Source organism: Phyllobates terribilis, unplaced genomic scaffold (assembly GCF_046119375.1).
Source record: "Phyllobates terribilis strain yellow unplaced genomic scaffold, ASM4611937v1 Scaffold_120__1_contigs__length_5212024, whole genome shotgun sequence".
NCBI classification, from domain to species: Eukaryota; Metazoa; Chordata; class Amphibia; order Anura; family Dendrobatidae; genus Phyllobates; species Phyllobates terribilis.
The window spans coordinates 1,482,405-1,509,359 of NW_027362880.1; the positions used below are offsets into that span (position 1 = coordinate 1,482,405).

General features: G+C 46.1%; 1 protein-coding gene and 1 pseudogene across 1 annotated transcript; one reads left to right on the forward strand and one right to left on the reverse strand.

Moving 5' to 3' along the window:
- Positions 1 to 202: 202 nt before the first annotated feature.
- On the reverse strand, positions 203 to 10,953 carry LOC141201642 (uncharacterized). Its single transcript, XM_073663663.1, has 7 exons — positions 10,893 to 10,953; positions 4,734 to 4,889; positions 4,503 to 4,604; positions 4,305 to 4,428; positions 4,133 to 4,221; positions 3,846 to 3,936; positions 203 to 1,289 (listed from the first exon to the last, which is right to left on the reverse strand). The coding sequence occupies exons 2-7, from the start codon at positions 4,815 to 4,817 to the stop codon at positions 454 to 456; spliced, it is 1,326 nt and encodes a 441-aa protein (XP_073519764.1). The 5' UTR covers positions 4,818 to 4,889; positions 10,893 to 10,953; the 3' UTR covers positions 203 to 453.
- Positions 10,954 to 20,020: 9,067 nt separating this feature from the next.
- Positions 20,021 to 26,955, forward strand: part of LOC141201635 (uncharacterized) — a 35,155-nt pseudogene continuing 28,220 nt past the window's right edge.

Below are 26,955 nucleotides of genomic sequence, written 5' to 3' on the forward strand. Positions count from 1 at the left end.
AAGGGGTATATAAAAAACAAAACTCAATGAATAAATTTGAGAAAATATGGGGTTTATGGTTGGATACACCTGGAATGCCAGCAAGGGGGATATTGTTGGAGAGACAATTTGACTTATAGGGGAGGGGGGTATTGGCACATTGTAAGGTGTATTGGAATTCCTTAACATGTGGTATGGGTAATATAGCACACCTATATGTGTATAGGATTATAATATTTATTACAATATTATGGTTATATAAAATATTTCAAGAATGTGGAATGTTAATTGTAGGATATAGTAACTGCAAGTTATGAGACGGTAATGGGCAAGCTGAAAGGATATACAGGAGAGATACATATATGTGATTCCTATGGTATGTTATTTTATTATTGTATGTACTGGTTTCTTGTTTTGTCAAAAAAAATAAGTAAGAAAATCTCAATAAAAATATATTGGATTAAAAAAAAAAGATTAGAAAAAAGGCTTCTCCCCCGTGTGGGTTCTCTGGTGCCTAATCAAATTGGATGTCTGGTTAAAACATTTCCCACAATCTGAACATGAAAAAGGCTTCTCCCCTGTGTGGGTTCTCTGGTGCTTAACCAAAGCTGATTTATGGTTAAAACATTTCCCACATTCTGAACATGAAAAGGGCTTCTCCCCTGTGTGGGTTCTCTGGTGCGTAACCAAAACTGATTTTTGGTTAAAACATTTCCCACATTCTGAACAGGAAAAGGGCTTCTCCCCTGTGTGGGTTCTCTGGTGATTAATCAAACCTGATTTCTGGTTAAAACATTTCCCACATTCGGAACAGGAAAAGGGCTTCTCCCCTGTGTGGGTTCTCTGGTGATTAATCAAACCTGATTTCCGGTTAAAACATTTCCCACATTCTGAACATGAAAAAGGCTTCTCCCCTGTGTGGGTTCTCTGGTGATCAACAAAAACTGATTTCTGGTTAAAATATTTTCCACATTTGGAACAAAAAAATCTGTTGTCCACTGTGTGTATTTTTTGATGTTTAAGAATAGACTTTTCGAGGGTAAAACTATTTCCATTTTCTGAACGTGAAAATGATTTCTTTGCTTTAGGAGCAGTTTGTTTTTTAATGCTTATTTTATTTTGATTTTCCTTAGTAGTCGGTAATGAATCAGAAGATAGGACCTGTTTCATAGGATCAGATGATTGATGTTTGCTGTGAATGGATGATGGTATATCTGGAGTAATGGCATTCACTTCAATTGTATCCTGTGGGATCTCAAGATCGTCAGATTTAAAAATCTCCTGTCCATCTGATCTTTTGGTACAGTCATCTGCCAAGAAAAAAAACAATTATTAATTTAGAATAAAATATCCTTGAAATTTATATTTTTGAACATTTCTACTTAAAATGTCTAAACAAACACATCCCTGGGCTACATGCTAATCCAGGGAAATGAAGAGATATATGCTCAAGCTTAAAAATCAATTTTATTAGACACAAATCTAAAAAATAGAGGAATATTTACAATTCTGCTCTGGTTTTCTGCCATTTTGTTATATTAGGGTTTCTGCAAAAGGTGTGTCCCATCTCCTCTGGGACGTCTACTTCTCCTCCTGCTTCGACTTGTGTAACGTCTGCTTCTGTCACCAGGAGCCGCCTTATTCATTCTGCAGGCGGCACTGGTGATGGAAGAGACGTCAGAACCAGAAGCTCTGCGAGGCACAGGCTCTGTCCAGCCACTAAGATTAGGGTGCCTGGGACCTGTAGTACCATCCAGTCTGGCAGTATGGGTGTGTGTGCTGTCCAGCTGGAGTAATCTGCTCCCTGCTTCAGCCATTTGGAAAGCACCGCACCCTACTAAAGCTGGAAGCATATTGCCGGAAGCTGCCAGTTACAGCCTTGTCCTCCTCTGGTTCAGTCCTCTGTGCTCAGCTCCTGGCTTGTGTATTTGTTTCCTGTTGTGACCCCGGCCCGTTTACTGACTACTTTTGTGTCTTCTGATTTTGTATTTTCTCTGCCCTCCTGGTTCTGACCCGGCTACCTGACTATTCTTCTTCCCATCTCACTCCACAGAACAGCAGGTAACACTGTGGCCCAAGCCTAGGGGTCTCTGTGTAAGTCCAGATCCATGTAGAGGGGTTAAAGGGTGATGAGCAAAGTAATTTTTTAAATCTAGAAACGGGGTAGATAAGGCAAGCCTGTTCGTGGTAGCCATCTTTTGAGCTTCCAGGTGACCATAAACAGTGCCCCCAATACATTGTGTCTGCAAACAGCAAGATCTGCATTAGAATAGCTAAATGGCGCTCCTTCCCTTCTTAACCTGCCATGTGCCCAGACAGTAGTGTACAACCGTATATAGGGTATTGTCAGATTCAAAAGAAGTTGGAAAATAATTTGTAAGGTCCATTTGTTACCTATTATCCTTTGTGAAGAATTTCAAAGTTATCACCATATAAAGTGATTTGAAAAATGGGCCTGATTAGAAACACAAAACTGGCTGCAGGAAGGGGTTAAATCAGAGGATTACTGAAGTCAAAAACAGTGAGTATAGACAATAACACATCTACTGAAATGATCAAACTCAACAGTCTTCATCAGAGAAAAATGAGTAACTAGTGGTGAAACCTCTCTGTGGTAATTGGAGTATGGGGCTCGGTGGCTCTTGGGAATCTAAACTATCGCAAGGGACAATATTTTCTTTCTGATGAGTTTCAAGAAGAAATATTAGACATTTAAAGAGAACTTTTTATAATACTGCAGAGATGAGGTGTCTTAAATTTAGATCTCGGGCATTTGGAGGAGGTAATGGAGATCTTTCTGAAAGACTATCAGGGAGTTACAGAGTCACATAAGTGAGGCCGGCCGATCCCACCACAATGAAACTATCATACAGAATGAACTTGTGAAAAAAGAAAGAATATAAAAACATGTAACATCCCCAACAACAACGTATGTATGAGGGGAGAAATCCAACACTAAACCGGAGTTATACTCATTTATGGTGGACCATTGGAGCAACTATGAGTTCTGACCAAAAGAGTAGAGAAAGTATTAGCGCCCCCATTTCAAAAGAGATTGTGCAGTAATCTGAATTCCTTAGGATTGAAAACATAATGTAATTTATGACGTTGAGTGAATCCATGAAACCAGGGCTGGAGCCAAGCCAACACATCTCCTGCAGACGTGAATAAATGTATATTACAGCCATCAGCCACGCACAGCTTAGAGATATATCATGGCACAGGTGTAATGTTTTTTGTATAGTTTAATGCAATCCTTTTTGAAGTTAATTGGTTTTAAAAGATATTGAAAAGTCAGGATAAAGGGAAACTCTTGATATGTTAAAAGAAATTCACACTTGGCCCTCACTGGACATTTAATGTTGTCGATCATAAAAGCGAAGTTTGGTCAGAAAGACTGGACCTGGTCTTGTAGGGACCAAAAGAGCACATTTAGCAGCACAGAAGGCAGAGAAGGTAGATTCATCCAATAAGATATCAGGGATCTAGGAAGCCAACAGCATCATTACCTCCGCTTTCTCTTACAGACCCATCATAATATTTTTCTTCAAGTGATTTTTTAATTTGTCAACACATTCTACGTACGCTGTCATTTGGCTTTGTAGTTTACAGATCTGAGCAAGTAAAAGCATCTCCTAATCCCAGGGGGTAGGTGGATCTTCCAGGTAGTAAGTTGTGTAGAAAAGGGCTTTCACAATTTCCCAAAGTAAATTGAATATTTTCGGACTGAGGAGAATGTTGTGGTCTAGAGGCAAAATGGTGATCACACGATTGTGACACGGCCGGACTACACCACTGATAAAGCAGCCACAGCCGGTGACTGAGAAGAATCTGTGACTTCTCTGTATTCAGTGGTCACTACTCACCTGGGTAGTCATATGTAGGAATCTCTTCCTTACACCGCTCATCACCCCTCACATATGTCTCTGTAGTATTAATATGGGTCAGATTTTCACCCTTAAATAAATATTATAAAAGTCAAAGACAGATGGAGAAGTCACATCTATGATCAGCTCTAATCCTGCCATCTCCACCGTTCTCACTACACAAATATAAATCATAATACTGGTGGATAAAACAAGACTGAACAAAAAACCTTTACAGCCGTCTACACATCATAGGGGAAATCTCATGACATGTTATCTGTATCTACCTGAGGAACATTGGGATCTTCTTGTTTATAGTCCTGTAGAAGAAGATGACGGGGACATCTCTCTGGTGTTGTCCTCTTACTGAATAGATCTGGAGGAAACACATACAGGGGCTGAATTCATTCTTTACATACAGATAATTATAGTCCATGTGTATTTAGTCCTGTCTATTACCTGGTGATGTGAGGGACTGGGGAACCTCCAACAAGATGTTCCTGTACAGATCTTTGTGTCCTTCTAAATACTCCCACTCCTCCATGGAGAAATATACAGCGACATCCTGACACCTTATAAGAACCTGACAAATACAATGATACAGTCATCCCCCCGATCCCTTCATAGTGTTACTGTATAATGTCCCAGCAATGTCACCTCTCCAGTCAGAAGCTCAATCATCTTGTAGGCGAGTTCTAGGATCTGGTCATTGATGTCCTCATGTATCAGGGGGTGAGGTGGAGGCCCCGTGATTAATCTCTGGTTATGGAGAGACACATTAATAAATCTCACTCCAGACATTTCCAGAGTCCTCACCTCTCCAGTTCTGTCCATCTGTTATTCCCATATATAAGAATAATTAAATGCGATGTCATCAGAATCTCTCACCTCTCCAGTAAGCCGAAAGAGGATCTCTAGGGTGAGGTGTAATATCCTCTCCACCATCTCCATCTTGTCCCTGTCCATATCCATCTTTGATGGGTAAATCAGGAAAATTTTGTTATATAGAAGATCTTCACTGAGAGGATTCGGTATTGTAGAGACCTGAATGAGAAGAAAATAAGCCGATGGAACATCATAAAAATCCTGTGTAATAATACAACTATTGGAGATAACGAGGGGAAACATATAAGGAGATTTATTATTTGACAGTATTTAGTTTTTTCTTTACATCTAGTAATAAAACCTTTATATTTTAGGCCACAGACAACAAACAGTTTCTTCCTCAGAGTCTGCAGCTGAATACATTTCTCATAGACTCACTGTAAGGGAAATATTGAGAAAATATTAACAATGTCTCCCAAACCTCTTTTCCCTCTCACCCCTCCCTTATCCACCATTTGGACCAAACCAACTGTTTCCATGCAATTTAACACACACAGCAGAAGTCACTTGTAGACAAATGCAGCACAAAAGGTGCTACTGACCCACTTAACATACGAATGCATCTCCCCTTAGCACAGACCTGGGATAGACTGACACCTTCCAGCAGGGGCAGAGATTGAAGAAAAACTCATTTAGGCTTCAAAGGGGTTTAACACAAACTCCAGGATGTCCGGAGCTGATACCAAATATGGAATATTGGAAGTTCCATAACTCCGCTAATAATGGGACCCATATTTTTAGTGGCAGGGTCAGCCAAGGAACAATATGCTTATTTTTTCGTACCTGTGAGCCCCTCCAGGTATCTGGGGTGCAAAAGTAACAAAATAACAGACCACAACTATGTCATGCGTGGTCTCTAAAGGAAGGTAAATTCATAACGGAAAAAATAGTATTACTTCCGGGCTTCTGCGATCAACCAACGATAAGTTATCGCAAAAGCCAGATATTCTAATAAAAATATGGAGGCTGGTATCCAGCCCACGTAATGTCATCCCAGGTGCTGTGTGGGCAGGTCTCCCCTTAGGCATAAAAGAATCCAAGGAGGATGGATGAGTATTCATTGCCAGGGGGGTATAAAGACTATAATAAACGGATCTTGTTCGATAACAGTCAAATCAATAAGTGGGGCGCCCCCCTCCAGCTAAACAGAATTGTCTCTGCGATCTGTCTATCACGTAAGTCTTCTTTAATCCCGTTTATATTATGTAACTGTATATTCTGTACTGTATTGTCCCCTTTGTAAAATCCTTGTATATTTTTCATAACATTGCCTTCCTTTTGGATTAAATATAAAATGTAATAGTCCTGTTTCTTTTGCTCTGTAATCGTTCCCTCCCCCGAAGCCATATACGCTACTAGAACGCAGGCGTCCGACCAGGCCTGTATTATATTTCAAATCTGGACGGTGGTGGCAGCGAATAATAATAATTGGGTTATCGTGAAGCTGACAGTGACCGTACGGGGGCATATACACATATCCCTACAGAGTGACGACTATGGTGAGAGATAATGTGATCTCCCCGATGTCGCCTCTTTGTGAGTTCATGGCACCTTCTATAACGCTAATTCTCGTCTCATTTTCCGACAATGGAATTGGAATTAGCAATACTGCAGGAGATATTCATTATGATCCCCATGTTTCTCCCCTTCCCTGCTCATCACCTCTGGAGCTGTGCTAGTCATGGGGCAGCTACCATTGACCATGTCACTATCTGGCGTGACAGTGGTCACTCACACGGGACAACCTGCTTCCTGGTGTCCATGCCTGCTCCCTTTGCACATAGCACTTATGCTGGCTCAATTTAGGGGATCCTCAGCAGCATCACCCCGCAAGATGAGGTGGCTGAACTACCTTTAACACAACATAAATTTTTATTATGCTTGTCATTGACATTATTGACAGTGGCATTACATGCCATATCAGATCTGGGAGGGTGGTCAAACACCCCCAAACCCCGTGACAGTCAGGGTCTTCCCAGGAATGCGTTCCTCTGGTAACATGAACTCAGGGTGGATGAGGGTACATTCTGCGCCAGTGTTCTTAAGGCCAACAGTAAGGGGCTGTAAGTTTTCCCGGGCCCTGTCAACCGCCCCACCCACAAAAAGAATGGCTGCAGTAGGTCCTGAGGCCTCAGGTGTGGTGTTCATCTTAAGCAAAAGGTGGCTACTTTGAAGAACCTAGAATATAAGACATATTTTCAGTTGTTTCACACTTTTTTGTTAAGTATATAATTCCACATGTGTTAATTCATAGTTTTGATGCCTTCAGTGTGAATGTACAATTTTCATAGTCATGAAAATACAGAAAAATCTTTAAATGAGAAGGTGTGTCCAAACTTTTGGTCTGTACTGTAGGTGGAGGGGAGATACTCAACAGGATCCGTTGCTATAATAAATATATACTCCCGCAATAAATACTACCAACCTCAGCAGATGCGGCTGAAGGGAAAGACCTGCCCACATACCCCCTGGGATGACATTACGGGGGCTGGTCTCCAGCCTTCATATCTTTATTAGATATCTGGTTTTTGTGATAACTTATTGTGGGTTGATCGTAGAGGCCCGAAAGTGATAAAATTTTCTCCGCTATGATTTTACCTTTCTCCAGAGACCTCACACGGTATAGCTGCGATTTGTTATTTTGGGACTTTTGCACCACAGCCCCCAGAGGAACCTACAGAGACACGAAAATATCCATATCATTCCCTAGCTGACCCGGTCACTAAAAATATGGGTCCCTTCATTTTCAGAATTATGAAACTTTAGTTATTCCATATTTCGTTTTGACTCCGAAGATCCTGCAGTCTTTGTTAAACCCCTTTTGAGCCTAAACGAGCCATTTCCTCTTTCCTTCCATCTCTGCCCCTATGCTGGAAGGTGTCAACCTATCCCAGGTCTGTGCTAAGAGGAGATGCATTTGTATGTAGAATAGGCTAGTGAGCTCCTTGTACTGTTATTTGCATACCGACAGCTGCGTGGAGTGTCAGCTCTGCTCTGGAGACAAATGGTGGATAAGGGAGGGATGAAGAGGGGTTTCAGGGACAGAGAATTTGTTAATACTTTCTCAATATTTCCCTGACAGAAACTATGCACTAAAAGGTCCCTAATTGACTGAACCTTTCTGAAAGTTATTGTAGGAGTAGATCCCACAGAACCCTCAGGTCCGGGTCAGCCACAAGTATATCCCAGTGTTTTCTGAGGATATGAAAGATACAGTCACTAATTGTCGTAAGTTTTTCTTACTCGTGTTGTTCTATCTTTTTCTTGGTCTCTTGGATAGGTATGGAGGAGTGTCTGTCTCTCCCATTTTTCTGCAAACGATGATGTGGAATCCAAAATGTACCACGAGTACACTTTTTCCCTTAATCTGATGTTCAGGTCTATTGCCTGTATATTAAAATCTGTGACATTAGAGCAGTACCCTCTCAACAGTAAAAATTGTCCCTTGGGTATTCCTCTTTTTATGAGGTTGGGTTGGTGGATATCCAACTTCAATAGTTTATTAGTACTTGAAGGTTTATGATAGATGAGTGTTCCTAGGGTCCCATTGCAATCTTTCTTGATTAGTACATCCAGGAATGGCAACTGGTAATAATTAAATTCAGATGTAAATCTCAGGTAGTCTCTATTGATGTTGAGTTCCCTGTTGAGTTCCCTGACAAATTCAAAAGATTGTTCACTCGTCCCTGACCAGATAATAAAAATGTCGTAAATATATTTGTACCATACCCCAATATATGGATGCCACCACTTATGATCATCCCTGAACATTGTGGTTTCCTCCCACCAGCTCAGCAATACTTTAGCATGTGATGGTGCACAGGGGCTCCCCATCGCAGTACCCCTGAGCTGGTGGAAGTATTTCCTGTCAAAAAGAAAGAAGTTATGAGTAATAGCGAATTTTAGAAGATCCTCCATGAAGTCATTATGTCTGCTACACTCTATTGACCTCGATTTCAAGAAATGTCTTACTCCTCTGATACCATCCTCATGCGGTATATTACTGTACAAAGCCTCGATATCTAGTAAGGCCTGCTCCCCTACATGCATGTATACATGCTCGAGGGTCTACATGTAGGGGAGCAGGCAAAGGGAAAACCATTTTCCAGAGGAATTATTCCAACTATAAAACCTCAGGCGGTACTGTGGGAACATTACACATCATAAATACTGCCTAAGGGGCATAATGGGGGCATTACACTGTGTGGGGGCATCATACATACTGCATATGGGGCATAATGGGGGCATTACACTGTGTGGGGGCATCATACATCCTGCATAAGGGGCATAATTGGGACATTACACTGTGTGGGGGCATCATACATACTGCATATGGGGCATAATGGGGACATTACACTGTGTGGGGGCATCATACATACTGCATAAGGGGAATAATGGGGGCATTACACTGTGTGGGGGGCATCATACTGCATAAGGGGCATAATGGGGCATTAAATTGTGTGGGGGGCATCATACATTCTGCATAAGGGGTATAATGGGAGCATTACACTGTGTGGGGGCATCATACATACTGCATAAGGGGCATAATGGGGGCATTACATTGTGTGGGGGCATCATACATACTACATAAGGGGCATAATGGGGGCATTACACTGTGGGGGGCATCATACATACTGCATAAGGGGCATAATGGGGGCATTACACTGTGTGGAGGCATCATACATACTGTATAAGGGGCATAATGGGGGCATTACACTGTGGGGGGCATCATACATACTACATAAGGGACATAATGGGGGCATTACACTGTGGGGGGCATGATACATCCTGGATAAGGGGCATAATGGGGGCATTACACTGTGGGGGGCATCATACATACTGCATAAGGGACCTAATGGGGGCATTACACTGTGTGGGGGCATCATACATCCAGCATAAGGGGCATAAAGGAGGCATTACACTGTGTGGGGACATCATACATCCTGCATAAGGGGCATAATGGGCGCATTACACTGTGGGGGCATCATACATCCTGCATAAGAGGCATAATGGGGGCATTACACTGTTGGGGGCATCATACATACAGCATAAGGGGCATAATGGGGGCATTACACTGTGGGGGGCATCATACATACTGCATAAGGGACATAATGAGGGCATTACACTGTGTGGGGGCATCATTCATTCGGCATAAGGGGCATTACACTGTGTGGGGGCATCATACATACTGCATAAGGGGCATTACACTGTGTGGGGGCATCATACATACTGCATAAGGGGCATAATGGGGGCATTACACTGTGGGGGGCATCATACATACTGCATAAGGGGCATAATGGGGGCATTACACTGTGTGGGGCATCATACATACTGCATAAGGGGCATAATGGGGGCATTACACTGTGTGGGGCATCATACATACTGCATAAGGGGCATAATGGGGGCATTACACTGTTGGGGGCATCATACATACAGCATAAGGGGCATAATGGGGGCATTACACTGTGGGGGGCATCATACATCCTGCATAAGGGGCATAATGGGGGCATTACACTGTGTGGGGGCATCATTCATTCGGCATAAGGGGCATTACACTGTGTGGGGGCATCATACATACTGCATAAGGGGCATTACACTGTGTGGGGGCATCATACATACTGCATAAGGGGCATAATGGGGGCATTACACTGTGGGGGGCATCATACATACTGCATAAGGGGCATAATGGGGGCATTACACTGTGTGGGGCATCATACATACTGCATAAGGGGCATAATGGGGGCATTACACTGTGTGGGGCATCATACATACTGCATAAGGGGCATAATGGGGGCATTACACTGTGTGGGGGCATCATACATACTGCATAAGGGGCATAATGGGGGCATTACACTGTGGGGCATCATACATCCTGCATAAGGGGCATAATGGGGGCATTAAACTGTGTGGGGGGCATCATACATCGTGCATAAGGGGCATAATGGGGGCATTACACTGTGGGGGGCAGTAAAGGGGTCCTGTACTATGAGAACAATACGTTTCCTCCCTTCCTGTCTCCATAGTTGGGTCGTATGTATCTATTACAGGAAACAGAACAAAAACCTTATGATTCTTATAAAGGGGCAACACAAGACCCCAAAAGAGTCTCCGTGTTGAAGGGGTTAATGCCCCCTGCGCCCAGTAATGGGAATCTCCACATACCTCCACCTGCAGAGCCGCCACCACATATATGGCTGCTCTGTGCGCACAGGAGCTGTGATGAGGTCACAGGAGGGGAGGAGTCAGGGGTCACATGATCAGGGGCCTCAGTGGATGCAGGACTCTGCTGTGCTGGTTGTCATGGTGCTGGATGAGCTGAAGTTTATGTGTGGGGTCAGGAGGGGTTTACAGTGTGGATGTAGCAGAGCCGCGTGTGTACGAGGTGTACGGAGTGGAGCCGCGTGTGTACGAGGTGTACGGAGCAGAGCCGCGTGTGTACGAGGTGTACGGAGCGGAGCCACGCGTGTACGAGGTGTACGGAGCGGAGCCGCGTGTGTACGAGGTGTACGGAGCGGAGCCGCGCGTGTACGAGGTGTACGGAGCGGAGCCGCGTGTGTACGAGGCGTACGGAGCAGAGCCGCGTGTGTACGAGGTGTACGGAGCAGAGCCGCGTGTGTACGAGGTGTACGGATCGGAGCCACGCGTGTACGAGGTGTACGGATCGGAGCCGCGTGTGTACGAGGTGTACGGAGCAGAGCCACGCGTGTACGAGGTGTACGGAGCGGAGCCGCGTGTGTACGAGGCGTACTGAGTGGAGCCGCGCGTGTACGAGGTGTACGGATCGGAGCCGCGTGTGTACGAGGTGTACGGAGCAGAGCCGCGTGTGTACGAGGTGTACGGAGCAGAGCCGCGCGTGTACGAGGTGTACGGATCGGAGCCGCGTGTGTACGAGGTGTACGGAGCAGAGCCGCGTGTGTACGAGGTGTACGGAGCAGAGCCGCGTGTGTACGAGGTGTACGGAGCAGAGCCGCGTGTGTACGAGGTGTACGGAGCAGAGCCGCGTGTGTACGAGGTGTACGGAGCAGAGCCGCGTGTGTACGAGGTGTATGGAGCAGAGCAGTGTGTGTACGAGGCGTACTGAGTGGAGCCGCGCGTGTACGAGGTGTACGGATCGGAGCCGCGTGTGTACGAGGTGTACGGAGCAGAGCCGTGTGTGTACGAGGTGTACGGAGCAGAGCCGCGTGTGTACGAGGTGTACGGAGCAGAGCCGCGTGTGTACGAGGTGTACGGAGAAGAGCAGTGTGTGTACGAGGTGTACGGAGCGGAGCCGCGCGTGCACGAGGTGTACGGAGCAGAGCCGCGCATGTACGAGGTGTACGGAGCAGAGCCGCGCATGTACGAGGTGTACGGAGCAGAGCCGCGCGTGTACGGAGCAGAGCCGCGCGTGTACGAGGTGTACGGAGCAGAGCCGCGCGTGTACGAGGTGTACGGAGCGGAGCCGCGTGTGTACGAGGCGTACGGAGTGGAGCCGCGTGTGTGCCAGGTGTACGGAGCGGAGCCGCGCGTGTACGAGGCGTACGGAGCGGAGCCGCGTATGTACGAGGTGTACGGAGCGGAGCCGCGCGTGTACGAGGTGTACGGAGCGGAGCCGCGCGTGTACGAGGCGTACGGAGTGGAGCCGCGTGTGTGCCAGGTGTACGGAGCGGAGCCGCGCGTGTACGAGGCGTACGGAGCGGAGCCGCGCATGTACGAGGTGTATGGAGCGGAGCCACGCGTGTACGAGGTGTATGGAGCGGAGCCGCGCGTGTACGAGGTGTGTGGAGCGGAGCCGCGTGTGTACGAGGTGTACGGAGCAGAGCCGCGCGTGTATGAGGTGTACGGAGCAGAGCCGCGCGTGTACGAGGTGTACAGAGCAGAGCCGCACGTGTACGAGCTGTACGGAGCAGAGCCGCACGTGTACGAGCTGTTCGGAGCAGAGCCGCGCGTGTACGAGCTGTACGGAGCAGAGCTGCGCGTGTACGAGGTGTGCGGAGCGGAGCCGCGCGTGTACGAGGTGTACGGAGCGGAGCCGCGCGTGTACGAGGTGTACGGAGCGGGAGCCACGTGTGTTACGAGGTGTACGGAGCGGAGCCGCGTGTGTACGAGGTGTACGGAGCGGAGCCGTGCGTGTACGAGGTGTACAGAGCGGGAGCCACGTGTGTTACGAGGTGTACGGAGCAGAGCCGCGCGTGTACGAGGTGTAAGGAGCGGAGCCGTGCGTGTACGAGGTGTACAGAGCAGAGCCACGTGTGTATGAGGTGTATGGAGCGGAACCGCATGTGTACGAGGTGTACAGGGCGGAGCTGCGCGTGTACAAGGTGTACGGAGCAGAGCCGTGTGTGTTTGTCAGTCCTCACTTGTAAGGGCCAATAGCAAAGCCCTCGAGGTGTGAAGAACATACAACCCCCTAAAGTGACCCCATTTCGGACACTGCACACACAAGGGAAGTCATCTGAGGGTGTAATGGGCGTTCTTACGTTTTTATCCCACAGGTGTCTCACTGATTTCTTTACCTCTCGTTTGTGTGTAAATAATATTACATTTGCTCAGAGCCGCAGTGAGGGGTTCAGCCAGGGGTGGACACACCACCGATGCACCCGGGCCCAGAGGTGAAGGGGGGCCCATGCAGGAAGGGGCGTAGTGCTCAGGCAGTAGACCACGCAGCTGCTATGGGGCCCCTTGACTGAGGGCTGATGCTGCTTATCCCCGTCCAATCCCACCCGTCATGATTTTTGATACCCTGGGCAGAGTGAGGGCATTGAAAAAGGGGGCATGTCATGCAGGAGAGAGGCCGGTGGCCAATGAACGCTTCCCCATCAGACTGATGAGAGCGCTCATTGACTGCTGTGTCTGTCCTCCTGCAGGGACTTGCAATGGGTCTTCTGCCTCCTGCTGTTCCTTTCCCAGAAGCATTTCCTCAAAAAGTAGAGGGAGGGGGAAGAGAGTCCACAGCATCGGATCACACGCTGGGGCAATCAGTCCTGTCTGCTGTGTACCCTCCTCCACAGTGCGTTCTGCAGCCCTCTCCAGAAGACCCCAATAGCATAAAACATTAGTATATGAGTGTATGTATATGTGTGCAGGGCTGCCACCAGGAATTTCAGGTCCCATACTGGCAAAATTTTCTGGCCCCCTGAGACTCCGCCCAGGCTCCACCCCAGCTCCACCTTCACTCCTCGAACCTTCCACAGTCACACCGCCCACTGTTGGAAAAACTCCACTTCTGCACCACATCCTCACCAATCACACATTAAGGGTATGTGCCCACGGTCAGGAGCCGCCTGCGGGATAGCCGCATGACTTCTGCCCTCATTTTATGCAAATGAGTGGCACAATTATTTTTTTTTGTACATTGCAGACTTTCCTCATAAAGGTAAAGTCTGTGGAGAAAGTCCACATGTGGACCCACAAGTCAAATTGACATGCTGCTGGTCTGAAAGCAGCCAAAATTAGAAAAATATTGTCTCTGTCCAAATATATATGGACCTCTCTGTACATAGCCAGCAGCTTTTGTTTTGGTCAAAAGATTTTGTAAGCCAACAACATGACAAGGTGGACTCTTCTGGCCGGACCCTGCTCTACTCTAGCCTATTAAACATTTCTTGAAATATCCTGTACTCTTTTTAGGTATATTTTTAGTTATTTTTCTTTAAGGGAATGTGTCACGTTTTTTAAAATGACCAATAATAATACATACAAGGGACAAATACCTTCACACTATGGCCGGACCACATAGTGGCCAAATATTACCACATACAAAGAATACCGCCACACCATGACTAGACCACATATTACCACCCCATAGTGACCGAATAATACTACATACAAGGAGCAAATACCACCAAACCATGGCCGGAGGACATATTACCACAAAATAGTGACCCAATAATACCACATAAAAAGAACAAATATCGCCACACCATGACTGGAGTATATATTACCACCTCATAGTCACCGAATAATACCATGTACAAGGGACAAATATCGCCACAACATTACCAGACCACATATTACCACCACATAGTGACCGAATACTACAATACTGATCATTGATAAAAAAAAACAATACTAATATTACCATAAGTGCCATTATACACAGGAGCTCTTTACATAGTATACAGTGTATAGTGTCAGTGTACAGGTAATACAGGGATCAGCAGTGACATTATACACAGGAGCTCTGTACATATAGTGTCAGTGTACAGGTAATATAGTGATCTCCAGTGACATTATACACAGGAGCTCTGTATATAGTGTCAGAGTACAGATAATACAGGGATCACCGGTGACATTATACACAGGAGCTCTGTATATAGTGTCAGTGTAAAGGTAATACAGGGATCACCAGTGACTTTATACACAGGAGCTCTGTATATAGTGTCAGTTTACAGGTAATACCGGGATCACCAGTGACATTATACACAGGAGCTCTGTATATACTGTCAGTGTACAGGTAATACAGGGATCACCAGTGACATTATAGCCTCTATATTTTTATTAGATATCTGTTTTTTTTGCGATAACTTATCGTGGGTTGATCGTAGAGGCCCAAAAGTGACTCCATATGTTCTGTTATGATTTTACCTTTCCCCAGAGACCACACACGGTATAGCTGCCGTCTATTTTGTTACTTTTGCAGCACAGCTCCCCAGAGAGGCTTACAGAGACGGGAAAATATCCATATTATTCCTTAGCTGACCCTGCCATCCAAAATATAGGCCCCATTATTATCGGACATATGGAACTTTAGTTATTCCATATTGGCTTTGGGCCGTCTGCAGGCCTTTGTTACATTCTCTTTGAAGCACTGGGAATATAACCTTCTCAGTTAGCTGTAAATCTATCACAAGCCTGTGTTAATTGGGTTTGGTAGCACCTTTTGGGCCAGCATTTGCTTACAAGGCCCTTCTCATGTGTGTGTTGATTTGCATAGAGGCAACTGGCCAAAGTGTCAGCTCTTCTCCCGTGGACAATTACTATAGGGGAGGAGGGAAGAGGAGTCTGGGAGAGAGACTTCTTAATATCTATGACAGGGGAGAAGAAAAGATTTTCAATATTTCCATGACAATCTGTTTTTCATTGATACAGAAAGAAATGCTATACCTATAGCCTCACGATCAAGTTTTGCATCAGACTCTATTTTGACGTATCCCATTGCAATTGCTCTGTTATACATCCAACTCCTGGATAGCATGGATTTGTACGCTCCATCTAATCTGATTCACCATTGCAATGTTCTACAGTAATCTCAGCAGTGTTTTGTACATACTTGTTTTCGTCTGTTTTACAATGATGCATCTATTTGCCTCCCGTTGATATGATTGATAATGCTCGGTATATCTGCGGCTCTATGATCCTTTGCCAGGATATTATGCTTTGCACCAGATCAGATGTGGGTGTATTTCCTAACATCGGTGGTTTTCACACAAATTTCCTGCAATAGACAGTTTATATACAGGGTGGGATACAAATATGCATGAACAAGAGTATGAGCTTTAATTCTGTGTTCCTTGTATATAGTATTACTTGTATGTAGTAATATGTGGTCTGGTCATGGTGTGGTGGTATTTGTTCCTTGTATGTGGTGTTCGGTCACTATGTGGTGGTTATATGTCGTCCGGTCACGGTGTGACGGTTTTTGTCTCTTTGTATGTGATATTAATTGAAAAAATGTATGTGACACATTCCCTTAAAGAAAAATAAAGAAAAATATACCTAAATAGAGTACTGGATATTTTAAGAAATGTTTAATAGGTTAGAGTAGAGTAGGGCCCTGCCAGAAGAGTCTACCTTGTCGTGGCAGCAGCTTACAAAATCTTTGGCCAAAACAAAAGCTGCTGCTATGTACAGTGCCTTGTGAATGTATTTGCCCCCCTTGAACTTTTCTACCTTTTGCCACATTTCTGGCTTCAAACATAAAGATATAAAATTCTAATTTTTGGGGAAAGAACCAACAAGTGGGACACAATCGTGAAGTCGAACGAAATTTATTGGATATTTTAAACTTTTTAAAAAAATTAAAAACTGAAAAGTGTGGCGTGCAATATTATTCAGCTCCTTTCAGTTAATACTTTGTAGCTCCACCTTTTGCTGCGATTACAGCTGCAAGTCACCTGGGGTATGTCTCTATCAGTTTTGAACATCGAGAGGCTGAAATTCTTGCCCATTCTTCTTTGCAAATCAGCTCGAGCTCATTGAGGTTGGATGGAGGGCGTTTATGAACAGCAGTTTTCATCTCTTTCCACAGATTCTCGATTGGATTCAGGTCTGGACTTTGACTTGGCCATTCTAACACCTGGATACGTTTATTTTTGAACCATTGCATTGTAGATTTTGCTTTATGTTTGGGATCATTGTCTTGTTGGAAGATAAATCTCCTTCCCAGTCTCAGGTCTTTTGCAGACTCCAACAGGTTTTCTTCCAGAATGGTCCTGTATTTGGCTCCGTCCATCTTCCCATCAATTTTAACCATCTTCCCTGTCCGTGCTGAAGAAAAGCAGGCCCAAACCATGATGCTGACAGTGAGGATGGTGTTTTGAAGGTGATGAGCTGTGTTGCTTTTAAGCCAAACATATCGTTTTGCATTGTGGCCAAAAAGTTTGATTTTGGTTTCATCTGACCAGAGCACCTTATTCCACATGTTTGGTGTGTCTCCCAGGTGGCTTGTGGCAAACTTCAAACGAGACTTTTTATGGATATCTTTGAGAAATGGCTTTCTTTTTGCCACTCTTCCATAAAGGCCAGATTTGTGCAGTGTACGACTGATTGTTATCCTATGGACAGACTCTCCCACCTCAGCTGTAGATCTCTGCTGTTCATCCAGAGTGATCATGGGCCTTTTGGCTGCATCTCTGATCAGTCTTCTCCTTGTTCGAGATGAAAGTTTAGAGGGACGGCCGGGTCTTGGTAGATTTGCAGTGGTCTGATACTCCTTCCATTTCATTATGATCGCTTGCACAGTGCTCCTTGAGATGTTTAAAACTTGGGAAATCTTTTTGTATCCAAATCCGGCTTTAAACTTCGCCACAACAGTATAACGGACCTGCCTGGTGTGTTCCTTGGTCTTCATGATGCTCTCTGCACTTGAAACAGAACCCTGAGACTATCACAGAGCAGGTGCATTTATACGGAGACTTGATTACACAAGGTGGATTCTATTTATCATTACCAGTCATTTAGGACAGCATTGGATCATTCAGAGATCCTCACTGAACTTCTGGAGTGAGTTTGCTGCTCTGAAAGTAAAGGGGCCGAATAATATTGCACACCCCACTTTTTTAATTTTTTAAAAAGTTTAAAATATCCAATAAATTTCGTCCCACTTTTTGTTGATTCTTCCGAAAAAATTAGAATTTTATATCTTTATGTTTGAAGCCAGAAATGTGGCAAAAGGTAGAAAAGTTCAAGGGGGCCAAATACTTTCATAAGGCACAGTATGTGATCTGGTGTTCTATGGGAACTGTCAGGGTATGTGCACATGGTCAGGAGCCGCTGTGGGTTTGACACTGCAGCTTATGCAGCAACAAACCTGCAGCGGCAGGTGTTACAGCATAGTGTATAGGATTTCTAGAAATCTCATGTCCACTATGCAACTCTGTGGACCTATGGATCACCCACGAAAACTGGCATGCGTCGCATCTTTCAGACCCGCATCATGTCAATTTCTCTTGCAGGTCTACATGTGGACTTTCTCCACAGTCTAACTTCTATGAGGAAACTCCACATGTACAAAAAAAAAAAATTGCACCACTCAATTGCATAAAATGAGGGCAGAAGCCGCACGTCTATCCCGCAGCTTTGGGGCCGCAGGCACCTCCTGAGCGTGGGCACATACCCTTAATGTGTGATTGATAAGGATGTGGTGCAGAAGTGGAGTTTTTCCAAGAGTGGGCGGTGTGACTGTGGAAGGTTCGAGGAGTGGAGGTGGAGCCTGGGCGGGTCTCCAGGGTGCCTAAAAAGTTTTTGCCAGTATGGGGCCTGAAATTCCTGGTGCCAGCCCTGCAGACATATACATACACTCATATACTAATCTTATATGATATTGCTGTCTTCTGGAGAGGGCTGCGGAACCCACTGTGGAGGAAGGAACACAGCTCAGACAGGACTGATTTCAGCTTCCTGCCCCTGCGTGCTGTCAGATGCTATGGACTCTCCTCCCCAACCCCCTACTCTTAGAGGAAATTCTACTGGGAAAGGAACAGCAGGAGGCAGAAGACCCACTGTGAGACCCTGCAGGAGGACAGACACAGCAGCCAATGAGCGCTCTTATCAGTCTGATGGGGAAGAGTTCATTGGCCAGCGGCCTCTCTCCTGCATGACATACCCCCTTTTTCAATGGCCTCACTCTGCCCAGGGTATTAAAAATCATTACGGGTGGGAGTGGACGGGGTTAAGCAGCATCAGCCCTCAGTCAAGGGGCTCCATAGCAGCTGCGTGGTCTACTGCCTGAGCACTAAGCCCCTTCCTGCATGGGCCCCCCTTCACCTCTGGGCCCGGGTGCATCGGCGGTGTGTCAACCCCTGGCTGAACCCCTCGCTGCGGCTCTGAGCAAATGTAATATTATTTACACACAAACGAGCGGTAAAGAAATCAGTGAGACACCTGTGGGATAAGAACGTAAGAACGCCCATTACACCCTCTTCCCTGGTGGGTGCAGTATCCGAAATGGGGTCATTTTAGGAGGTCGTATGTTCATCACACTTCGAGGGCTTTGCTATTGGCCGTTCCGTACACCTCGCACACACATGGCTCCGCTCCATACACACAGCTCCGATCTCTACACCTCGTAAACACGCGGCTCCTCTTCCTACAGCTTGTACACGTGCGGCTCTGCTCCACATGTCTCTGCTCTGTACACCTCATACACACGGCTCATCTCCGTACACCTCGTACACACAGATCCGCGCGGCTTCGCTCCGTACACGCGTGGCTCCGCTCCCTACACCTCGTACACGCGCGGCTCCGCTCCGTACACCTCGTACACGCGCGGCTAAAGCTCCGTACACCTCGTACACGCGCGGCTAAAGCTCCGTACACACACGGCTCCGCTCCGTACACCTCGTACACACACGGCTCTGCTCCGTACACCTCGTACACACGCGGCTCCGCTCCGTACACCTCGTACACACACGGCTCTGCTCCGTACGCCTCGTACACGCGCGGCTCTGCTACATCCACACTGTAAACCCCTCCTGACCCCACACATAAACTTCAGCTCATCCAGCACCATGACAACCAGCACAGCAGAGTCCTGCATCCACTGAGGCCCCTGATCATGTGACCCCTGACTCCTCCCCTCCTGTGACCTCATCACAGCTCCTGTGCGCACAGAGCAGCCATATATGTGGTGGCGGCTCTGCAGGTGGAGGTATGTGGAGACCCCATTACTGGGCGCAGGGGGCAGTAACCCCTTCAGCACGGGGACTCTTTTGGGGTCTTGTGTTGCCCCTTTATAAGAATCATAAGGTTTTTGTTCTGTTTCCTGTAATAGATACATACGACCCAACTATGGAGACAGGAAGGGGGAAACGTATTGTTCTCATAGTACAGGACCCCTTTACTGCCCCCCACAGTGTAATGCTCCCATTATGCCCTTATGCGGGATGTATGATGCCCCACAGTGTAATGCCCCCATTATGCCCCTTATGCAGTATGTATGATGCCCCCACACAGTGTAATGCCCCCCATTATGCCCCTTATGCAGGATGTATGATGCCCCCACACAGTGTAATGCCCCCATTATGCCCCTTATGCAGGATGTATGATGCCCCCACACAGTGTAATGCCCCCCATTATGCCCCTTATGCAGGATGTATGATGCCTCCACACAGTGTAATGCCCCCATTATGCCCCTTATGCAGGATGTATGATGCCCCCACAGTGTAATGCCCCCATTATGCCCCTTATGTAGTATGTATGATGCCCCCCACACAGTGTAATGCCCCCATTATGCCCCTTATACAGGATGTATGATGCCCCCACGCAGTGTAATGCCCCCATTATGCCCCTTATGCAGGATGTATGATGCCCCCACACAGTGTAATGCCCCCATTATGCCCCTTATGCAGGCTGTATGATGCCCCCACACAGTGTAATGTCCCTATTATGCCCCTTATGCAGTATGTATGATGCCCCCCACACAGTGTAATGTCCCTATTATGCCCCTTATGCAGTATGTATGATGCCCCCCACACAGTGTAATGTCCCTATTATGCCCCTTATGCAGGATGTATGATGCCCCCACACAGTGTAATGTCCCTATTATGCCCCTTATGCAGGATGTATGATGCCCCCCACGCAGTGTAATGCCCCCATTATGCCCCTTATGCAGTATGTATGATGCCCCCACACACTGTAATGCCCCCCTTATGTAGTATGTATGACACCCCCACAAAGTGTAATGTCCCCATTATGCCCCTTAAACAGTATATATGATGCCCCCATTATGCCCCTTATGCAGTATGTATAATGCCCCCCACACAGTATAATCTTCCCACAGTACCGCCTGAGGTTGGAATAAACTTTCTGGAAAATGGTCTTCCCTTTCCCTGCTCCCCTACATGTAGACCCTCGAGTATGTATACATGGATGTAGGGGAGCCGGCCTTACTAGATATTGACGCTTTGTACAATAATATACCACATGAGGATGGTATCAGAGGAGTAAGACGTTTCTTGAAATCGAGATCAATAGAGTGTAGCAGACATAATGACTTCATGGAGGATCTTCTAAAATTCACTTTTACTCATAATTTCTTCCTTTTTGACAGGAAGTACTTTCCCCTAACTCAGCGGTACTGTGATGGGGAGCCCCTGTGCCCCCTCGTATGCTAACCTATTCCTGGGCTAGTGGGAGAAAACCACAATATTCGGGGATGATCATAAGTGGTGGCATCCATATACTGGGACATAGTATAGATATATTGACGACATTCTTGCTCGGGGACGAGTGAAAAGTTTCTTGAATTTGTCAGGGAACTCAACATCAATAGAGTGGGCCTTAGATTTACATCAGAGGTTAATTATTACCAGTTGCCTTTCCTGGATGTTCTAAATAAGATATAGCAGGATGGGACCCTAGGGACACTTATCTACAAAATACTTACAAACACTAGTAAACTATTGAAGTGGGATAGCCACCACCCCATCCCCCTAAAAAAATAAACAAAAAAAAAAAAAAAAACTATATCCATGGGTCAATTTTTATGGTTGAGAAGAAACTGCTCTAATGTCACAGATTTTAATATACGGGCAATAGACATGAACACCAGATTCATAGGACAAGGGTACAGACACTCCTTCATACCTAACCAAGAGACCAAGAAAAAGATGGGATAACATGAGTAATAGGAACTTAGGACAATCAGAGTGACCATATCTTTAATATCCTCAGAAAACACTAGGGTGTACTTGTAGTCAACCTGGACCTGGGAGTGCCGTGTGATCTACTCCCACAATAACTTTCAGAAAGTGTCGGTCAATTAGGGACCGTTTAGTTTACAATTCTGGACAGCCAATCACAGCATTTCTCACTGTTTCTGGCAATCAGATTGCAGCCTGGGATCGGTGCTCATAAGAGCATCGATCCTAGGCTCTTGCAAAGAGACCCCAGCCCTCTCCCCCACCCGCTGTGATCGGTGTGATCGCCAATTACATCGATCGCACCGATCATAGCGCCACCGCGCGGTGACTGGGCGGTCACGGGGTGGTGACCGGCTTGTAACCTACCTGTCACCACCCCATGACCCCTTGTGATGTCAGCAGAGGCCTCAGACAGCTCTGATTGGAGCGATCAATGATGACATCGATCGCTCCAATCAGAGTACCTGAACACAGGTGACAAGGCGGTCACAGGGCGGTGACTGACTTGTCACCTGCCTGTCACCTCCCTGTGACCCCCTGTGATGCTGCCCAGGCCCCAGCCATCTCTGATTGGTGTAATCGATGTCATCATCGATCACACCAATCAGAGTTCCTGACCGGGAGGTGATTGGCCTGTGACCTGGCTGTCACCACCCTATCATTCCCCCTGTGACCACCCTGCAGTTCCTCACACTTGGTGAGGATTTCTACGGAGCGGTCACGTTTGATCACCTCTGTGCTGGGCCTTGTGTTGCCACAGAAGCACCTGTGACACCACAAGACTTTCTCACCTGCTCCAGTTGCTGCTGCTCTGGCGTCCTGCTGCGGTCTTCTGGGTCCTGGGTCTCCTGCTCCATGTCCTGCTGCTGCAGATCTTACTCCTGGACCTGCTGCTGAAAGAAGAACAGAGAAGACTTTGGTAAGTCCATCTCTGTTCTCCCCTCATCCACCCCAAACCACTCCTTTTTACCCACCCTGCCCCCAGTTTGTTTGTTTGTTTTGTGCGTCCTGCAGCGGCCGCGTGCTGACCAGTGACTACGTCACTGAACAACGTCCAAGCTCGCTGCATTTCATGATGTTATTTCATCCCTGTCACTTTATTTCTCCTCCCCCCTCACTTTGCACCACCTCCGTGCTTACATCCAGCAGCCACCGATCAGCACTCGTGCTCGCTACTTTACCTTTTTTTTCAACTAACCTTTTTTTTTCTAGAGGGCGGTCCCGCTGTCCGATTGTGTGCCGTGCTGGGCTACAGAAGCCTGCTCCAGAAGACATCTTACAGAAGACATCTGATAGACGACATCTGAAAGACAACAACTGTAAGTAGGATTTTTTGATCCCTCCTTATCCACCCCAATCCCCCTCTCCCCCTTCCCATACCCCTTTCTGCCTCCAAGTGCTGATCATCACTTCATCGCTCGACTGTTGTCTGTTTTTCTTTTTTTTTTGCGTTTCGTGCAGCGGCCGAGCGCTGATCAGTGACCACAGATCTTATTCCAATCGCATACCTTTTTGCCGTCCAGTGAGCGTCAGTCACAAATAGCCTGGCATCGCTAATCAGCAGGTGCTCTGCCCAAAGAAAGATTTTTCATTTGATATCCTGTTAGCAGCTAGAAGGTGGCACTCCAGCAAGCGATTGAATATGAAGATCCTTTATTCTTTACAATTTTAAAACATGGAGCCGGGAAAGCGGGAGTCCTTCAGGTGCTGCTGAACCGCCACTCAGACACCCCAGGAGAAAAGATGAACCAGCGCCCTTCCCCCACTACTGACCCCGTGTGGACCTCGCCCCCCCCAAAATTATGAGCCACTGATTCCTGATTTTGTGGCGGAATCAGGAATCAAGTTTGACACCACCGGCCTCACAGAACTAGACTTTTTCAAAGTCTTTTTCTCTGAGGATCTTGTAAACCTCATGGTGGGCTTTATACGCTCATCAATTTTTGGAACAAAACCCCTCTTCATCATTTTCTAACTGGTCTCCTGTACACGCAGTAGAAATAATGAAGTTTTGGGGCCTGGTCCTTCATATGGGATCATGAAGAAGCCAGAACTTTGGCAATATTGGAGTGTTGACGTTTTGTATAACACTCCAGTGTTCCAAAAGGTCATGACCCGGAAAAGTTTTCAGGCCATCACAAGTTCTTGCATTACAACGATAATGCAAGGTGTCCTGCACGCGATGACCCGAACTTTGATCATCTTTTCAAAGTTCGACCGGTCATCGACCACTTCAACAACAAGTTTGCTGAAGTGTACGTGCTCCAAAGGGACATCTGCGTGGATGAGTCCTTAATGGCTTTTATGGAGCTGCTTGGATTCCGGCAGCACCTGCCCAATAAGAAGGCCAGGTTCGGAATCAAGCTGTATAAACTTTGTGAGAGTACCTCAGGGTACACTCACAAGTTTAGAGTTTATGAAGGGAAGGACTCCCGGATTAAATCCCCTGAATGCCCCCCTGTTCTGGTAGTGAGTGGGAAAATTGTGTGGGACTTGTTGCGCACACTGCTGGATAAAGGTTATCACTTGTACTTGGATAACTTTTATACCAGTGTCCCTCTCTTCAAGTCCCTCTCTGTGCGACGTACCGCAGCCTGCGATACTGTCCGCAAAAATAGAGAGGCCTCCCAAAGACGCTAATTGGGCAGCTGCTCAGAAGGGGTGAGAGCAGAACCCAATGTAGTGACCACCTTCTGGTGGTCAAGTACAAGGACAAGAGGGATGTCCTTTTCTTGACCACCATACATGGTGATGGCAGCACCCTCAGCACTGTACAAGGTCCCACTACACAGGTCGTCAAACCAGACTGTGTAGTGGGGTACAACAAGTACATGGGGGGAGTTGATCTCTCTGATCAAGTCCTCCTGCCGTTCAGTGCTTTGAGAAAGGCCAGGGTGTGGTACAAGAAGTTGGCCATGCACATTGTACAGATGGCAATGCACAATTCTTTCCTTCTATCACAATGTGCAGGCCAGACTTCTACGTTGTACCTTCAGTTCCAGGAGGTTGTTATCAAGGCCCTGATATTTTGCAGTGGTGACGGAGCGGGCCCCAGTACTTCTGGAACTGAAGGTCCTCGAATTGTACCAGACCAGCATTTCCCAGGGCAGATGCCTCACAGCGGAAAAAAAGGTCACAAAAGAAGTGCCGAGTGTGCTTATAAAAGGTGAATACGCAAGGACACCATTTATCAGTGTGACACCTGCCCCGACAAACCTGGCCTGTGCATGAAAGAATGCTTCAAAAAGTACCATACTTCCATGGACTACTAAATTAATTTCTGACGTATGACAACCTGACGAACACTACACAACTGACGTATGACACTACATTATAAGATTCACAAATCGGGTATCCGTTCCAAAAAGGGGGCACTTGTTGGCCATTTCCACTGTTTAGGCACATTAGGGGCTCTGAGAACGTGACATGATGCCCGCAGACTATTCCATCAAAGTCTGCATTCCAAAGCGCGTCACTCCTTCGCTTCCTAGCCCTGACGTGCACCCAAACAGTAGTTTTCTCCAACACATGGGGTATCAGCGTACTCAGGAGGAATTGGACAACAGATTTTGAGGTCCACTTTCTCCTGGTACCCTTGGGAAAATAAAAAAAATTTAGGCTAAAAGATCGTTTTTGTGGAAAAAAAAATTATTTTTTTTTCATGACTCTACGTCATAAACTTTTGCGGAACGCTTGGGGGTCCAAAGTGCTCACCACACTTCTAAATAAGTTCCTCAAGGGGTCTAGTTTCCAAAATGGGGTCACTTGTGGGGGGGTTTCCACTGTTTAGGCACATGGGGTCTGCTGTCAATTCCAGCGAATTTTGCATTGAAAACGTCAAATGGCGCTCCTTCCCTTCCAAGCCCTGCCGTGCGTCCAAACAATGGCTTTCCCCCACATATGGGGTATCAGCATACTCAGGAGAAATTGCACAATAACTTTTGGTTTCCAATTTCTCCTGGTACGCTTGTAAAAATAAAAAAAAATTGGGGGTTAAAGTAAAATTTTAGTGAAAAAAAGTTAAATGTTAATTTTTTCCTTTCACGTTCAATTAATTGCTGTGAAGCATGTGAAGGGTTAATAAACTTCTTGAATGTGGTTTTGAGCACCTTGAGGGGTGCAGTTGTTAGAATGGTGTCACTTTTGGATATTTTCTGTCATAAAGACCCCTCAATGTGACTTCAAATGTGACGGGGACCCCAAAAAATGGTTTGTAAACTTTGTTGTAAAAATGAGAAATCGCTGGTCAACTTTTAACCCTTATAGCTCCTTAAAAAAAAAAAAATTGTTTCCAAAATTGTGCTGATGTAAAGTAGACATATGGGAAATGTTATTAATTATTGTGTGTGACATATCTCTCTGATGTAAGGGCATGAAAGTTCAAAGTTTGAAAATTGTAAAACTTTCCCCAAATTTCCATTTTTTTCACAAATAAACGCAAGTGATATCGAAGAAATTTTACCACTGTCATGAAGTACAATATGTCACGAAAAAACATTCTCGGAATCAGGGAGATCCGTTGAAGCTTTCCAGAGTTCTTACCTCATAAAGTGACAGTGGTCAGAATTGTAAAAATTGTCCTGGTCATTAACGTGCAAACCACCCTGGGGCGTAAAGGGGTTAAACTGAATGATTTGGGTCAAACGTTTGAGATATCCTTCCACAAGCTTCTCACAATAGTTCGGTCGGAATTTGGGCCCATTCCTCCTGACAAAACTGGTATAACTGATACAGGTTTGTAGGTCGCCTTGCTCGCAGCCTTTTCAGCTTTGCCCATAAATTTTCAATAGGACTGAGATCAGGGCTTTGTGATGGCCACTCCAAAACATTGACTTTGTTATCCTTAATCCACTTTGTTACCATTTTGGCAGTATGCTTCGGGTCAT

Bases quoted from the DNA above. Each gene is read 5' to 3' on its own strand.
- LOC141201642 (XM_073663663.1), bottom strand. From the start codon at position 4,817: ATGGATATGGACAGGGACAAGATGGAGATGGTGGAGAGGATATTACAC. The intron at 4,429-4,502 runs GTGACATTGCTG...TGTATTTGTCAG, and splicing joins TTGAGCTTCTGACTGGAGAG to GTTCTTATAAGGTGTCAGGA. The intron at 3,937-4,132 runs GTAGATACAGAT...TATTTATTTAAG, and splicing joins AAGATCCCAATGTTCCTCAG to GGTGAAAATCTGACCCATAT.